The sequence below is a fragment of the Falco cherrug genome, chromosome 2 (assembly GCF_023634085.1).
Source record: "Falco cherrug isolate bFalChe1 chromosome 2, bFalChe1.pri, whole genome shotgun sequence".
Lineage (NCBI taxonomy): Eukaryota > Metazoa > Chordata > Aves > Falconiformes > Falconidae > Falco > Falco cherrug.
In genome coordinates this window covers 74850275-74867595 of record NC_073698.1, presented here as the reverse complement: position 1 = coordinate 74867595, position 17321 = coordinate 74850275, and the positions used below count along the sequence as shown (strand labels likewise).

General features: G+C 42.8%; 1 protein-coding gene across 1 annotated transcript; it reads left to right on the top strand.

Moving 5' to 3' along the window:
• Window positions 1-541: 541 nt before the first annotated feature.
• LOC102056268 (arylsulfatase D) lies at window positions 542-14177 on the top strand (the record flags this gene model as incomplete). The annotated part of the gene is given in 9 exon segments (XM_055702745.1): window positions 542-707; window positions 1380-1520; window positions 2925-3050; window positions 5782-5860; window positions 5862-5930; window positions 6993-7096; window positions 13751-13869; window positions 13871-13934; window positions 13937-14177. Coding segments are annotated over 9 exon segments (1107 nt in total), but the record flags the coding sequence as incomplete, so codon positions are not given.
• Between the last annotated feature and the right edge of the window lie 3144 nt (window positions 14178-17321).

Below are 17321 nucleotides of genomic sequence, written 5' to 3'. Positions count from 1 at the left end.
CTTTTGCACCCACCTTGAGCAACTAAGATATGAGCGGAGATATTCTTAGGATCTTCTAGGAAGATAGCCATTTTTAAGCCCTTTGCTGCAACCTTGGTTTTGCAGATGGTCCCATGCCTGAAGGTGCGCTTTCCAGATGATGTTGTGTAGCACTGGACGCGGTGGATGCAACAGGCAAGCCATTGCCATCATGAGCAGTGTGCCTCCACATCAATCGCCTCCATGCTTCTGTCCCACTTGTTCCAGGAGCCTTAACGGGAGTGTCCCGCACTCCTGGATAAGGCGTGCCTCAGGAGACTTGCAAGCATCCAGCCACTCATTCTACGGGAAACATCTGCTAAGATCAGTGCAAATCTCAATAAAGAAATGCTCACACAAAATTCCCGTGCGCACAGAAGTGTTGCTGGTTTTGGAAAACTCAAGAACTTCTGTAACTACTCAGGAGCTCCACCTGCTGGCAGCATTTGGTAGCTGTTTGCCTCTGTACCGAGTCCTCATTGAAGAATAAAGTCTATTGTAAAGCTTACAAATGTTTTTGTAATTTTACCTTTTTACTTCTAATTTCAGGAGCTGCCTAAGAATTTTTCTAATTTTATGCTTGTTTCCAAGAACCCGTGTATCAAATCCTTCAAAACCCAATTTTTTACTGACACTGGCTGATGATCTTGGTACTAGAGATGTGGGGTGATATAGCAATGATACAATAAGTAAGAACGTATTCTAAAAAATAAATTATCCCTTCCGGGTGAATTTCAGTGAGAAAACTGATGACACTTCGTACTAGAAAATTAATTATTAATGGTTTAGTTTATCTAGATACTATTCTTTTCAAACCACATACAAAATAAATGTTCTCCGGTAATTTCTACTGGACTAATAATTATGCAGACATGCTTGAACAACTTTCTTGGACTTCTATCCTTCAGCACAGTCAGAACTTTGCAAACTCTTGTAGGCTTGTTGTGAAATGACAGCTCAGTCTATGTGATATATTTATCTCTAGTGTAGTTATCAATCTGCATATAGATTGATTGATAGAATGATTGTACATATATTCTGTGTTTACTCTAACCTATTATAGTCTTGGAAATTATTTTGTACTGCATCTATTAAAGGAATGTCTTCACTACGCTACATGAGCTTTTGATATGGGATATATCTGAAATACTTTTTTTCTTTCTTTAGTTACTAATAAAAACAAATGTATCCATGGAAAAATTAATTTCTAAGGAGTCCAGGTATCTCAAGAAATATGTAACACAGAGCTTTGCTAGTTGAGCTGCAGAAAAACAGAGAGTTTTGTAAATTTGATGGTGTCCTTGTCAAACCTAGGAGGAGTGGGATACTATAAACTTCTGTGTCATACATTTTTATCAGAGGTGGGATTTTTATTTTTAGGACCCCAAACACTGATGGCCTGGAAAAGGACGGAGTGAGACTTACCCAGCACATTACTGCAGCTGCTGTCTGTACTCCAAGCAGAACAGCTTTCCTGACTAGCAGATACCTTTTCAGATCAGGTTGGACCTCTCTCCAATGGTTCACTGCAGTTTGTCTAGCCATTGTTGCTTTTAAAAATCCCCTTAAATAAACCATTTTAAAGACTAATTATTCTAAGGATTTGGGGTCTCACCGAGGGGGGCAAAAATAAAGATGACTAGATTTAGTGATTGATTTCTTTGGGAAAATCCCCAGATAAAGCACAGCAATGTGGCTAAACACAGAAATGAATGAAAATCCAAACAGCAAAAAGCACCCAAAGGTAGAAACAGGAAGAAGAAAATTGTGCAAACACTGTATGTTTAGTGGTATTAAGATTATAGTGTAATATTACACTTTGTAAAGCCTTGGCAAACGTTTCCATAGAGAAATGTGTCAGACTGTGGAAGAGTTTTCAGCAATGATGTTTTAAAACAGATTTACTTCAGCCATGTAAATTCATGACAGAAAACTTCAGCCACAGCATATGACAGTAATAATCAGTGTAGCTCCTCTGACGTGATTCTGGCTTGCTAAAGGAGAAATGTAATCATGTACATTTCAAACTGTGTACCCCTGACTCTGTAAGCATTTTGTTCTATATAAAACTTGTTTCCCCCTTTTCTTTTTTTAACAATATATTTTGATAGAACTTTAGTTGTAAGAGATTACTTAATGTCCTAACAGAGGCATCTTGGTATCATTTTGCCAAGGTGTAACCCCAGCTGGTAACTAAGCCCCACACAGCTGCTTGCTCACTCCCTCCTCACCCAGAGGGATGGGGAGGAGAATTTGAAAGAAATGTAAAATTCCAGGGTTGAGATAAGAAAAATTTAACAGGTAAAGCAAAAGCCATGCATGCAAGCAAAGCAAAGCATTTGCTCATGCAAATATACTCAATATAATGCAAATATACCCCAAATATACTCAGCATGATGTCATATGGTGTGGAATATCCCTTTGGCTATTTCGGGTCACCTGTCCTGGCTGTGTCCCCTCCCAGTTTCCTATGCCCCTCCAGCCCCCTCACCAGCAGGGCCCAAGGAACTGAAAACTCCTTAACTTAGCACAAATATTACCCAGCAATAGCCAAAACCATCAGAGTGCTATCAACATTGTTCTCACACCAAATCCAAAACACAGCACTGCACACCAGCTACTGAGAAGAAAATTAACTCTATCCCAGCTGAAACCAGGACATGTTTGTAGAAACCACAGCATAGCTGAGGCATCTGCATTGGACAGCAGATATTGACATGGGACTTGGAGAAGACGTCATTCTGGGGGTCAATCAGAATATCCCAGTGCATACTAAATGGTTTATAAAGACTCACTAAGCTTAGGCAACTGCGTCCCATTCATTAGAAAGAACAATCTGAGAAGACTGAAAATCTGAAATCTGGCTGGCTTTATTTTAAAGACATCTTTAGAGACATCATCTCTAGGCATGACATCCAGCACTCAATATCAAGTTCTCTTTTGGAACCAGTGTTCTGGTGGGATCCCACTAAATCAAACTACTTTTGCAAGAATACCGCACCAGCAAGGTTATTCTACAGCACTTTGCATTTGTTGCTTGTTATTCAAATGAGGCTGCTTCTGTAGATACTTTTCTTTGCCAAAATGTCTAGAAATCAGTTAAACCAGTTTCTCATATGTATAACTTTCAAACATTAAAACTTCTAGTATGAATGTCGCTAATTAAATATTTTCCAATAGCTCTCTTGATGTATGGTAATGTTGCAAATTCAGTAGAAAATGTGGGAAAGTAGTTCAGCCATAACCCAAAGCACTACTTGAAAATCTTGTAGTATTATAGGATCATAGACTATCTCAAGTTGGAAGGGATCCATAGGGATCATTGAGTCCAACTCCCTGCTCCTCACAGGACTACATAAAACTAAACCACATGACTAAGAGCATCGTGCAGACACTTCTTGAACTGACAGACTTGGTGCCATGACCACTTCCCTGGGGAGCCCATTCCAGTGACCGACCACCCTCTCAGCGAAGAGCCTTTTCCTAATGTCCAATCTGAACTTCCCCTGATGCAGATCCAGAACACACGGTTTGGCATCTCACTTGAAACATCCTTCTGTTTTTCACAGTAGATGATTATCTGTGTCAACACTGGCAGATATCATGATGACTACTTTCTTGATACAGTTTTCCAGTTTCTCATCTATCGTATAGATGTTTCATCTAGACTCCCTTTCTATGACCGGCTTGCAACATAGTGTCAAAAACTTTATGGAAATGAAGATCTGTGGTCTCTCTTGCATGTGATTACTCCAGAATGCTAAGCCTGAAAAATCCACTGTGACAGCTTGGGCAGTTTGGCACTTACTGTATAATGAAGCCTGAAAACTGCCCCCATGACTTATTTCTCTACAGAAGAAGATTTGGATGCCTTGACCTTGCTCAGTATCAAAATGCACATCATGTTACTCGATGAGCCCCACAAGCAATGCTTGATACAGCTGAGATCTCATCCAGGAACAGTCCTAAATGCTAACTTTGCCTTCCATTCTGCATATGAAATTTCCATACCAGTAACAAATGCAAAAAGTCCAATGGGCTGATTTGAATAGCTCAGAACGTAACCTACCAAATTCACTTCTACTAGCTTAACACAACCATATTAGTAACAGAAGAGTCCATAGAGGAAAGGTGAATGTCATTAGACAGTCTCCAGTATGAAAGGACAATAATGAAATCATGCAAGCTTAGGGAGGAGATAAGAGGACATATAATATCAGTTTAGATATTAATAACAGAAAGGCATTCCCATTTATGTCTACATACAGCAGAACAGGGGATATCCCAGTGAAGCTAACTAGGAAGATTAAAAAAATTAGTTTATTTCAGAAATATCTGTAGAAATCACTGCTGCTATTGCTAACAGGCTATTAAAAACAAGAAGATAAGTAAGCCACACACAAATAATAAGGACAGCCACTAGTGAATAACAAAGCATGAGATACCGTTATCTTACATAGCACAAAGATTATTGCACAAGTAGCTGGACTTGCCCTGCTTATAATCCATCCTGCCACCTTGTCAGCTTTTAAAACCAAGCTCTGAGAACCTTGCCTCTAAGCTGTAACTATGAGCACACCTCCTTCATAGCAAAGTCTGGCATTACTTAGCAAAGCCAGAGGCTAGTATAAACTACCATTCAACTGCTGAATTATTAGCTGAGCTAATAAGATAGCTTGAAGGTTTTTTTGCCAATTTTCCTACAACACTTTCCAGCAATGACTTGTCATTTCTGCCCTTCATAGGAGGAATAACAGAGCAAAGGTCATACAGGTACCTGAGAATCAACATTTTGCAATTTTTCTTTTCTAAGTGAACCCTCAACTTGGAGTTCTAGCTTTAAACAAATGGTTTCATTCATATCCTCATCCTTGATATCTATAATTCATATCTGTAATTAGTTAATGGTTCTCACTTTGAAACACTATTCAAAACAATGAATATTTTGACTTGTAAGAGAGCCAGTGCATGGAGGAGACCAGAGGAAGGCAAGAGAAACCCAGTTAAGAAAGACTCTTTGGATTACCTTAACACAACTTCAACAGAAATGTGGGTGGAAAGTCTTCCTCTCTGCTGCATATTCAGAGCACTACCCTGTTCACTGCTTGAGTTCTGCACTCTTCCATTTGGGACCACCCCAGAGCATCCCTGGGACTCTCAACTCCTGGAGGGCAATCAAACGTTATTCTAATCCCTGTCACTGCTCTCCAGGACTGCAAATAATTTTGTCATGTTCCTGGTGGTTCTGATTGTTAACTGTTTGACAGCCAAGCTTGCCCTGTGTTAATCTCCCTTCCTCAGGCACCAAGCAGGGCTGCAACCTCTATTCCATTGACACGAGGTCAGATTTTGCTTCTTATTAGTGAAGACTTTTTTTCTTGGGCACGGTTTTAGGGAGTGTGGAGATTGTTCTCAAACATGACATTCAATTAAAAGCATGGGCCAGAATGTCTTCTCAGGCATTAGAGGGTGGGATTGTTCCTTTTCTGCCAAAAATACTGCTTAGTAGTGGGTTGCTGTATGTGCCACCCAAGAAAGCAGTCTAAAATAAAGAGATTAATACTTATTTTTGAAGAATGGAATTTGTACTGTAGTCATTCTATTGTTCTCCAGGATCTGCTGTTATTTGAATAACAGATTTGATAATAGATTAAAGTTATTTGAATATTCTAAAAGTTAAAACCCCTGTTATTATATATGTATAATAAATATCTAGTATCTTTTATTCTTTTTTGGTACTTCCCCACCTCCCTTCTCTAACAGGTGGAAAAGGAATGGGAGGCTGGGAAGGAGGGATCCATGTCCCAGGAACGGGAGTGTTGCCTGCAGGGACAGTTATCAATTATGACAAGCCTTGTGGACATTTTCCCAACTGTAGTTCACCTGCCTGGAGGGGCAGTGCCTCAGGACAGGTACAAAGGTGGCATCATAAACCATACTTACTCCCCTTTTTTTATTTAGATAGAAGCTGACTGTATATGTCATGCATCCAAACAGCCACAAGTTAAATTCTGCTTGTTTCTAAACCAGGCAATTCCCTAGCTTTCTTTCTGTGTAGCTTCCCCATCTTGTCTGCTTATATGGGAAAGGCAAAGGAAAACCATATGTTTTATCAAAGGTTGTTTAGCTAACTCAGTTTTCTAATCACTGAAAGGCAACCTGGTTGATTTGGGACACTGGGATGATGGAACACCACCCCCCCACCACCCCCCCTAGAAAAAAAAATCTCAAAAAAAACTAAAACCAAAGTTGCCCCGTTTCATTTTGCTTTTTATCAAAAATTCACAGATGCTCACAAAGCTGGTTGATCCTGTTAGAGTACCAGGACAGGCCCTTTCCAAGTCTAGGAAGCTCATGAATAGGGAAGGTGGAACAAATGGCACATGGTCTGCATTTGGCTGGCAGTGTGGGAGAAGTAGCATCCTCCACAGTAAAGGATTTGTAGCATTGAGTTAGACTCCTCTAAAGAACAGGAGAAAGTGTGGGTGGCTAAGCCATTTGAGCAAGAAGCATAAAAGGACTGGTGGTGTGTAACTAAACCAACTGTTAGTCAATTCAGTAAGTGGCTTTTTACCTTCCCCCCCCCCCCCCCATTTTATTACAAAGCCTCAAGCTCACAGAGCTATCAGTGACTTCAGTGACTTTCATTTCAGGCAGAAAAATTAAAAGCTGTGAACCATGTCTTCACTATGGTTATCGCTTACTTCCAGGAAGATTACAGTAATGGTGAATTATCTCCCCAGGCAGGATGTGTGAACTAGCTGTAGTTGCAAAAACTGCTAGTAACTGCTAATCACTTGTCTCCACCCATCCACCCAATTAAAAATCTCCAGGCTTATTAGCTAAACAGTAGCTGGGTTTAGAAATGATACTTGAAATTGTAATGCTGCATACATAAAGAGTGAGTACTGCTTATACTCCAGCTGCAGACTGAAATTCTTAAGCAGCCTGGTGGCTCCTGTCCTCTCCATCAGGGTAACTGATGGGCGCACCTTACTGCCTTTGCGCTCTGGGCATGAGTTCATGTTTCACTGCTGCAGTGTACTTCTGTGTGCAGTGCAGTGGCACCAAAAGGACAGTGAGTATAAACATCCCGCTCCTGCAGATCAGACATGATGTAATGACCTCTAGCTTGCAATAGGTTATCACACAAAAACATATGTACAGGTATTTGGAGTAAGTTTATTGCCTCAAACTCTCAGTTCTTCTGCAAGGTGCAGAATGGCTGCATTGTTGGTTGTCCTGCCTTGCCCAAGATGGAAGGGGTTTGCTTCCTGCATAGCCTAGCTTCAACAATAACACTGTTGTTGCAGCCTTTCTATCGCTTTTGCTGCAAAAGCATTTGGGATCAGATTTAGTGTAAGATTGAAGAAGAAGGAACTACACACATAAGGTCTTTATCTTAAGTGGTAGTTTGTTTGTTTTCAGTAGCTCTATCCTGTTTGTTAGATTTTTTCAGCTGTGGCATTAGACAAGCTGTGACGCTTTCCTGAGCTTTCAACAACCACCCAATCTTTGTTGATGTCGCCCTCCATTATTACAGCATAAAAGAGAACGGGCCGGTGACTGGTAGCTGTGTCCTTATTCCCACTGAAAACAGAGGATGGCATTTGCGTGACCTGGATGCCAGGTGCCCAGATCTGAGCTTGTTGTTTTATAGCCACTGAGGAGATGCAGATGTTTACAGGGTGTTATTCACCTCCTTCTGATTAGCACATCTGGGCTAGATCAGTCAGGCCTGTTTCTCCACTGACTGAAAAGCTGAGACTGACCACATCAGATATAAAAATCATCCTTACATTAATTTAAAGTTAGTTGAGATGACTTGCACCTTCTGTGACTATATGATGTGATAGTAAGTGATGACATGACGGTAAGCTGATGAATTCATGGGGATACTGTACTCAGGTTTTTTCCTTCTGCACAGCTGGAGAAATGCAGAAGCTGATGGAGTAGGCTATGACTACTCATCTTCCCATCTTTTAGAAACTTGAATCAGCCCCTTTAATTTTTGTTTTGCTTTTCCTATCTGTGAAGTGAGAGAAGAATTACAGAGTTCTTGTGCGACTGCAAATAGGTAGCAGTTACAAATGCTAGGGCATTCCACCATCAGCAGCTGTTCACATTCAGCTGGTCCACTGACAAAGAGCTGGCTGTTCAAAGACTACTTTGAGCACTGACCACGGGGTGAGACAACCATAGGAAGCCCAGCAAGAAATCCTTCTGATGTCAGAATGTCCACTGGGTGATATTTCTTGTGCCCATTTACATTTCTTTTATGATGCTTTCTGATACGATGATAGTATCAAGCCAAGAATCTACTTGCTCAGTGAACACTCAAAGACTACAAAACTTACTTGTTACTGCCAGTTTCACCCTGAGGTTAGTGCCCTCACCATCACACCACATTTGACACAAGCATGGCTCCCAGGTGGGATGTCACTGCTCTTGGCCAACAGGAAACATGGAAGAAAGGGATAAGGACTAAATGTGAGTATGTGGTGCCAGGTGCCATGGTGGAATTTTATTTTTAGGTTCTTGATTCCCAAAGACAAATCTGGGTACTTCATCCAAGGAAAAATATTTAAGCTATACAAGCCATGTAGTATTTGAGGAGCTATGCCTTCAGGGTGACATCCAGAGCAACCTGCACACCGCTTAAGGAGCTATATGGTAGAAAATGCTAAGTACAAGGGTGAATCATAAATGCAATTCTTCCATGGAGTGGAGCACCTTCAAGTCTTCCAGGGAAGGTTGGTCATTTCTTTTTTTCTCTTGGGAATCCTCATTCTTTATTTTCTCTGCAGAGAATAAATGCTAAACCCATTTTTGTCTAAGAATTAGGAACGGGGTTGTTAATTTAAAGAAGAAAAAAAAAAAGAAAAAGAAATAAAGAAAAGGGAAAGAGTGCTGCGACTTCGGCTTTTCTGCTTTGTAGCCGAGAGGTAAGGCCTTGACAGCCCTTTCAGGGCTGCTGCCGTGGGGCAGAACTGCTGCGGGGCTGCTGCTCGGCGCAGCTGCAGGCAGGGGCCTGGTCTGGGCAGCTCCCTCTGCCTTGGTGCTTCCCGCTGGGCTGGACGTTTGGATGACATGATAACCAACATGGCTATGAAACGGGGTGACACCAGTGAGAGAACCACCCTTAAAATGCTCGAGGCTAAAATTTTGGCTGTCCTAACTACTTACTTATCTAAGCAGACCAGGACTCGATTCCTCCTTCTGTGTGTTTGGCCACAATTAAAATATATCATCGCTACATGACACGTGCAAATGACCACTCTGCATCTTTCCTGCGGAAATTGGGTCTCTGCAGCAATTATAAATCAAGATTAGTTGAACCAACTCCATAACCTAAGGCTTTAAGCCATCAGTCTCTCCTTCTGTCGCAGTCACGGTCACTTTTTTTGTTAGGCACCTTGATGGGATTACATTACACAAAAAAAACATGGGAGGAGGGACTGGTGCGCCCCTTCTCTGGTAAGCACGAGGAGCAGGCCAGCGGTGGAGGGAAATGCCCGGCAGGGGAGAGCTGCAGCGCGGTGCTGCCCCCCCAGTGCGCCCCGCTGCCCCCGGCCCCGCGCCGCGGCGGGCAGGCACTAGGGCCCGGGGCCGCGGGCACAGCCGCCGGGCCGTGCGCCCCGCAGCCGGCAGCGCGGGAAGCGGAGGCGCCGCCAGGGGGCAGCGCAGCACCGCCAACGGCCGCAACGGCACAACGGCCACAACGGCCGCCGGGGGGCGCCTGTCAGACGTCAGTGAGTGCTTTAGACGAGGAGGTTATAACAACGTAAAATAAAATAAACCCTCCCTGGCTCTCGGGCACAGTCAGCCGCTCCGCTTTTCATTTTCACATCTCGAGGCGCCCTGTAGGAAAAGCAGCCCACACCCGCGGGACCTGTGGGCACTCAGCGGGGAGCTGTGGGGCAGCACCGGGGCCCCACCGGGCACCCCCCACAATGGGCACCCCCTGCCATGGGCAAACCCCCCGCCATGGGCACCCCCCGCCATGGGCAGCAGCTGCATCTCGAGGCGCTGTGCCCACCGGTGCCCACCTGCGCTCCGGGCCCGAGGCCCGACCCACCGCACAGCGGCAGAGCCGGGCAGCCCTGCGCCCCGAGGAGGGCTGCGCCGTTCCGCAGGGAGCACACAACAGCCTGTGCTCGGCAGAAACTTGAGAGTCGCTGCCTTGAATAGTGCTCCCCAAGTACCCAATACTCAGCTCAGCAGGGAGTTAGAGACTGACAGTGAAGAGTCCAGCTCTTACAGCTGCCACTGGAGCAGCGAGAGATCAGTTCACCTGATGCGGACTGGTGCCAAGCTGGCCCCACACCAGAACTGCCAGTAGCTCCAGGCTCGGTCACGTCTAACCCTGCACCCACTTACCCATCTGCTCTACATAAAGCAGAACAGCAGTCAGAAACTCAAGTCTCCTATGCCTCCAAATCCATCTCTATTCTTAGAGATCTCTCTTCATTTCTTTGTAATTTGTATTTTTTTCCGGACAGAGAAAGTTTCTGGGCAGAGAAAGCTATGTTTTAACTGCAGTGGCTCCTGGAGAGAATTCCTGCTAGAAGTCATGCTGCACTTCCCTAGCAAAGCTAAATACATCCTCCATCAAGGGATGCGTTTGAAGAATTGCTTTTCAGTCTAAAGAACTGCTGTTCTCCTCACCTAGCTTCCACCTCTTGCTCTCCCAGGCTATGTAAGGTGTGTCTACATTACAATTTTAGTTCAGATCAGAAGCATGCTTGTGAAGCAAATCCCTCTTGAGCGTACCCACTCGTGCTTTGGGTTGCATTGTGGAATGGGCTTGGAGATCAGGACTTTAGTTTAGATGAAACTAAACTGTAAGGTAGGCTCCAGGATCATACCTAATATGCTCTAATCACTAAAAGATGTAGAGACAGGACCAGACAAGAGTCAGCTCCCACTAAAACACCCCCACACAAACACAGCATGGATGTAAAGCCATCGATAAGTGTTCTGCTCCACAGATCAGTTTCTAACAGCCCACACTACCTGTAACATACACACAACATGCAGATGCAAGCTATATTTTGTGGTATTTTGTGTTCTATGAAGCCACACACAGAGCTTCATCTCCTGTACATGCCTTTCCCATCGAACCACAACTGTTCATGGCAAGGAGGTTGAAAACAATGTGACTTTCTGCATATGAAAGAGTGGCTAATCAAATATTACCATGTAGCTCAGCCTTCAGGCAAGCCAGAAATTCCGATTCTTTACTTCAACTGCCAATAATTCTGACTCGGCTGACAGACTTTTAAAAGTCTGGTTTAGCTCATTTACAAGTATATCATGCTCGTTTTACATATTTATTGTCTGTTTACTTCTATCTATTGGACAGGCTAGATATGAAGCCATTGTGCCTTGATGTCACCCAGGCAGGGCCCATCAATTAAGCTCTTCACAGAAGCCAGAAGAATCCTTTGTCTGTATGTTAAAGAGTCCTTTCCTCTACCACAGCACAATAAGGCTTATTAGTGACAGTCCATTTCTTTCTGCTCGTTAAACTGATTGATTGTTACCAGATGGGTTTGAGAGATGTTTGGATTGAAGAAGCAGGTTTCCTTTCCCTTGGACACATTACTTTAACATGTTGCCTTAAAATTCACACACATCCTTCAAATTCTGTCATAGCTACTTGTAGCAAATTGTGTATGCCTCCTTGCCTCTTGGAGATAGATGAGTGAAACCCCTGCTGCTTTCATCAGCTCTGATTTCTACCACCGTTTTTTTCTTTTATCCTTCTGTAACCCAGCTGTCTACTCAGATCACCAACACAGGTTAATTACAATCAGCCCCCCTGTATCCTTCAGAATGGACTAACAAGGACCTGGCTCTCTTCTACTCTGCAACCTAGTAATTATTTGCAGCTGTGAAAAGTGAATGTTAAAAGTTTGCAGAATCAGAACAATTCTCCTCAGACACTCTACACTTATTACTTCAAATCACTGTACAGTGTATAAGTTGTAAGAAATTCAGCTCAACTATTTATGGAAAACAATGACTAGTTAGTTTCATTTTTCTGAACATTGATCACAAATTTGTATGCATAGCTAGGTAAGTCTACCTGTCCATCTAATTTTTTGTCTGTTAAATGGTTATTTTAGCACTATCACAATAGCGCTCTGACTAGAGCCAGCTAATCAGAAAAATGCATATGGCCCACAGTGCTTAACTCATTCTAACAAGTATCTATGCTACCTGAGCAACAGACGCAAGACCCAAATCCCATGCTTGGGGAACCCTCATATAACAGAGGATGCTTGCATTTTTGTCATGAGACAAATGCTTATCTAGTCACAAGACAGGGAAAAGTAGGAGGTCACAGAGCACATCCCAGCCAACACCGAAGCACACACCCAAAGAGACCTAAGGAATACCTGTCCTTAGTAAGCCATCAGGAAGCGAACCCATTTCCTTTAAGAAATCCACCTTCTGCATCCTTTCTCTCTTAATTTCAGAAAGGGAGATATCTAAAATCTGTAACATTTCTAAATGTATTATGCCAAAACTTTTCAGAACCATTAAGACATCATCCCTTCAAGAAGTGCAGAAGCTTAGCTTAGCAGGATGTGGAAACCATGGGGTGGAAATAAATAGATACATAGCCAGCCAGGCCACCAGCCAGAAGCTGCAAATTTTAAGCTAAAATATTACCTCAGCTTTCATATCTGTTATTTATTCCCCCTCACCTTTTAAGAGGTTTAAAAATTTTATTTATTAATAAAATACATTCTAGCAGTAGTGATAAGACAGAGACAGAAGAATAAAGCTGCAGGGTCCAGTCATGATGAACAGCTCTGGGGACAAGGAAGGAAAGTTCAGCTGATTCCATTGAACCAAAAAGAAAATGCCATGTAGAGACAATGCAGTTGTCAGCTATTTGTGTTCAATGCATTACAGAAATGGCTCCACATGTTGAATATTCCCTTTCTTCTCCCTTTTTCAGACATAATATCTAACTGCTGCCTTCTTCCTGGGCACATCCATGCCTTCAAGCTCAGCTTAGTGCTTTCTAAATGCAGGGCAAGGAATAGGGTAAAAAAGATGGAGGAGGAAGGAAAAAATCTCCTATTGAACTGCTTTCAGAACTGCTAGTATTTTGTCATTTCTTCATTAGAAGTTACAGACCCGCATTTATGCCATGGTCAGTACAAGAGCTTGACAAAGTACAAGCTCTAAAGCTGCAAACTAGTTGCCTCCATCACATTATCTTAAAAACTAGACTCCAGATTTTACTGTTTTCATGGCTGAAATTACCACCCTATTTGAAAGTGTGCTGGAACATGAACATGGAAATGAACTGTGGTCAGTTTCTGCCCAGGTGCTCTTCTTTATAGAGACGTACAGAGCCAACAGAACTACCTACCAGCACTTCCATTTTCCCCACTAAGAGGCATGTAGAATTTTAAAAGGACACAAGAAAGTGGCAGAGACTCCCTCTGCACCAGAAATATTAGACTCTAACCATCCACACCGTGTATATGGCCCTGCATGTACCCAGGGCCAAGGTGCACCCATGAACCACGAAAAGCATTCTGAAACCCTGCCAGCTCCCAAAAGACCCTTTCCCTGTATGTGACAACCAGGACATAAGCTTGCCCTAGGAATGACAAAGCAGATCACTTAAAATGTGAACCAACCTTTCAGGGACATCCCCTGACCCCTAATGCCATTAAGCTGTTCCAATGTGCTGCTTCTGTGACAGGTGGGACTGTATGGAAGGCTCATTATGCCAGTCCAGTATTCCAACCAGAACCCTCCGAGGCCTGTTTTGAAAGAGGAATTTGCCCATGTTTCAGGGATGGTGTAACCCATCATGACCCTCTCGCTGCTGTTTGATCTCTTACAAGATCCTTCTGACGTGAATCCTCTATCAGCTGACACTGAGCCCTTGACACTGTAACGAGAATAGGAAAAGCTACAGAAGATCATTGCAAGACCCTGACTCCAGTCGCACAACAGCTGTCTCCTTACAACAATATATGGAAGCCATGGCTACAGCCGTGCTGTGGCACATTCCTGTTCTGTTGGTGTGATGAAGAAAACCACCAAGCAGATGACGTACTCTTAATACCAAAAATCACAGTACAGTTAGCTTTTAAAAAGCTGATAGTATTCACATTTACATGACTACAGTCATAGAGAGATATGGGTCAAATTACACTGGAATAACTGAAAGGGACATTGTTGATGCTTTTTCTTCAACCTTTTCTCTTACCCACAGAAATACAATAAGCCTGTAGTTTAAAAAAAAATAATATATATATATATATAGGCTCCAAAGATATTCTGCCTATAGGTCACTTGTATAATTTATCCCTCAAGTGCCTAACTCTGGATCAAATACTCAAATAAATAAAATGTATTTCCTTGCTGATTTTCAACTCAAGTAGATTACAAATGATAGAAAGCAAACTTTAACTGCAGCTGTTTATACAGGTGATATACATGTTAAGGCAACAAGACTGAGCCGAAGAGGGGATCTCTACTCAGGCCTTATCTTCTTAATGAAAAAAACTGTCCTGTGTTTAAAAGCACAATTGCACATTTAATTTGGAAACATACTGAAACATTCTGGCCTCAAAGAAATAAATACCTACTAATTTATAGCAATTTTTTGCCTCACTTGTACATTCATTTATCTATTATTTAAGAATTCCCAGGAAAAAACTGAACTGACAAGTATGTTTTAAAAATCAGGTAGCTAAAGTTATCATCTCAAGTTCAGCAGCAAAGTATGGAGCTATTCTGAAATGCTAAACCACAGTGATTCCTATTGGCATACATTTTCCATGTTGTTAAGTGATCTCCGAGAGCACTGAAAATCATCACCCAGCTGCCTTGGCAAGATAGGTCCTAAATTTCATGATCTGCGAGACCAATTCATCAGCTGCATGTCCCACTTGAGTGGCAATGCTCCTGATTTCAGAAGAGTGCTATTATGCTACATTAAAAAAAAAAAAAAAAAAGTGCTTTGTTTTGTGAGACAGCACTTTGTTTTCAGTAGGTGTTAAAAAATTCACTGCACACACTAATCACTTCAGCGTACAGGTCATCTTGTCCAAGCCAAAGAAGTGTCAGCACTCTGTACTGTCATTAGGGAAAGGGAGGGAATTAAAATATCTAATCCTCTCTTGCTGCCCTCAGGTTAAATAAATCAGTCTCTCTATATATAATCCTAACCATGCTCTTGCAGGGTTTTCATGTCAAATCTGATTTTTAAGCACAGGCTTCTGCATTTTCTGCTTCAAAAAAAGTAGATTGTGTGTCAGAGACTTTGATTTGAACTTCTAAGCCTTCCTGAACACTGTGTATTCACTCTACCACACAGATAAAGGTCAGCAAGATTTTAAAAGAAGGGATGGTAAGAGCAGCACGGTAGGTGCTTCAGGCAACTTGTTTCCTTAAAACTAGTTGCCTCGCAGAACCCCACCGGCGCAGCTCCGTTCAGTACCAAGGTTGTAAGGTTGTCTGTGTGTCATTTTTTTCCTTTTAGAAATGGGAGGAGATAAGGCGGCCCACAGCAGCTGGTAATCCCAGAGCAGTGCGTGGTGTGCTCAGATCTTGAGCTGCAACAGCAGGTCCCAGCCCTTTCACCAGCCTCAGGACAAAAGAGTGTGTACGCCTGGACTGTGCACCTTTTGCAGTGTTTTCACGCAAGCTCCTGACTTACACGCCCTATGTGGTATGTCACCGGCGTGGCAAGTAGCTCTTATTTTGCTCTAAACAGCACAGGTTGTGACCATGATGCAGCATCAAACCCAAGTCTCCAAACAGCTGACCAGGCATTTCTTCAGGTTATTTCTTGTTTTACCTTTTCTTTAAAAGGTCACCAAGCAAGTTACGTGGAAATTATTCCACATAAGTCAAAGGGCTAATCTGACAATGAACTGATAGGACACATCAATGTCAGACTTGACAGAAGTATCTAAAAATACTTTTGTTCTCTACTGCTTGATAGCATTTAAATCCACATCAGCACTGCTGAGAACTTGTCAGAAGATTTGACATTTTTCTGTGGCTGACAGGGATTGAAGCCAGAGCAGCTGTATTTCACTGGATTCATGCAGAAAGGAAAGAGCATAAAAGACTGTGCGTTTTAAAGCCAGCCTGGCTGATTCAGAGGTGGGGGAGAAACCTCATTGCTCAGTGGGGAGCAAAGCCAAAAGCTGTCCTCTAGAGTGCAGCCAGTCAGTTCAGGAACAGCTTCGTTGTCAGTTAAGCATGAAGACAAGCCTTTTTCAGCTCACCTCACTGCCCTCCCCACTCACCCACCCCAGTCATACACAAGAACATGGCCAGTCCCAGACCAGGCCACGACTAGAGCGTGTACCAGGGGATGGGAAAGTGTTCAAGCACCCACACAGCATTTAAGCATGGGTCCAAGCTCCCGCTGAGAGGTTAGGAAGCCTGGTACATCAGCAAAACCCCTGAACTCCCATCTCCAAGTGCACATAAATCTGCTGAGTTGCCATATAGAGTCAGATGTGAACATACATGCTGCCTTCCTGACACCCAAACACAGATAATTTCACCTTGGCCAGCATCTGTGGAAAGCCAGAGGGGCTTTTGGGCAGAGGGGGAGGAAACGGGCCTGGCAGCACAGAGTTAATGGCTTTTGTCAAGTAACTGCTAGAGACCTCAAACAGGTGTGGGGAAAGGGGCTCTCCCCATACAGGGAGAGGAAGAGGGCAGACAGCCCGCACAGCACAGGGGTGATCTGCAGGGGACAGGAGAACAAAGTAATGAGCAATCGCTGAACAGGATATGCAATGTGACTTCAAAAAAACATGTGGGATAGGAGGGAAGACTATTTTAGGTCCTAAATTCCTTTAACTTTCTAAAGCTACATGTATCTTAAAAGATGCAGTTTGAGGAGACAGTGCTAAGCAGGGAAAGGAGGTAAATTATTTTACCTGTTTCCTGCAGACTGTAGCCATGAAGTAGTTGCAGAGCTCTGTCTGTTGTTTGTCTCTCTAACCAGAACATGCAAGCTCTGCACAGGGTATTGTTCTGATCTCCTGGGAAATGTATATTCCCCATGAAGCAGGTGAACTCAGCATCACACTTAAAAGAGTTGTCCTGGCACACACTTCCATATCAAATGCATTAATAGGTAAAAATGCTGTTACAAAAACCGTTTGCATTTGAATAATACTAACAAACAAATTCTCAACTCATTTACATAGGTTTGCTTGAAAAATCATCTATAATGATCTTTTGCAAAATATACGAATGAAAGCTAAATTACATGCTTTGTCCCTTCTTTGCTCATG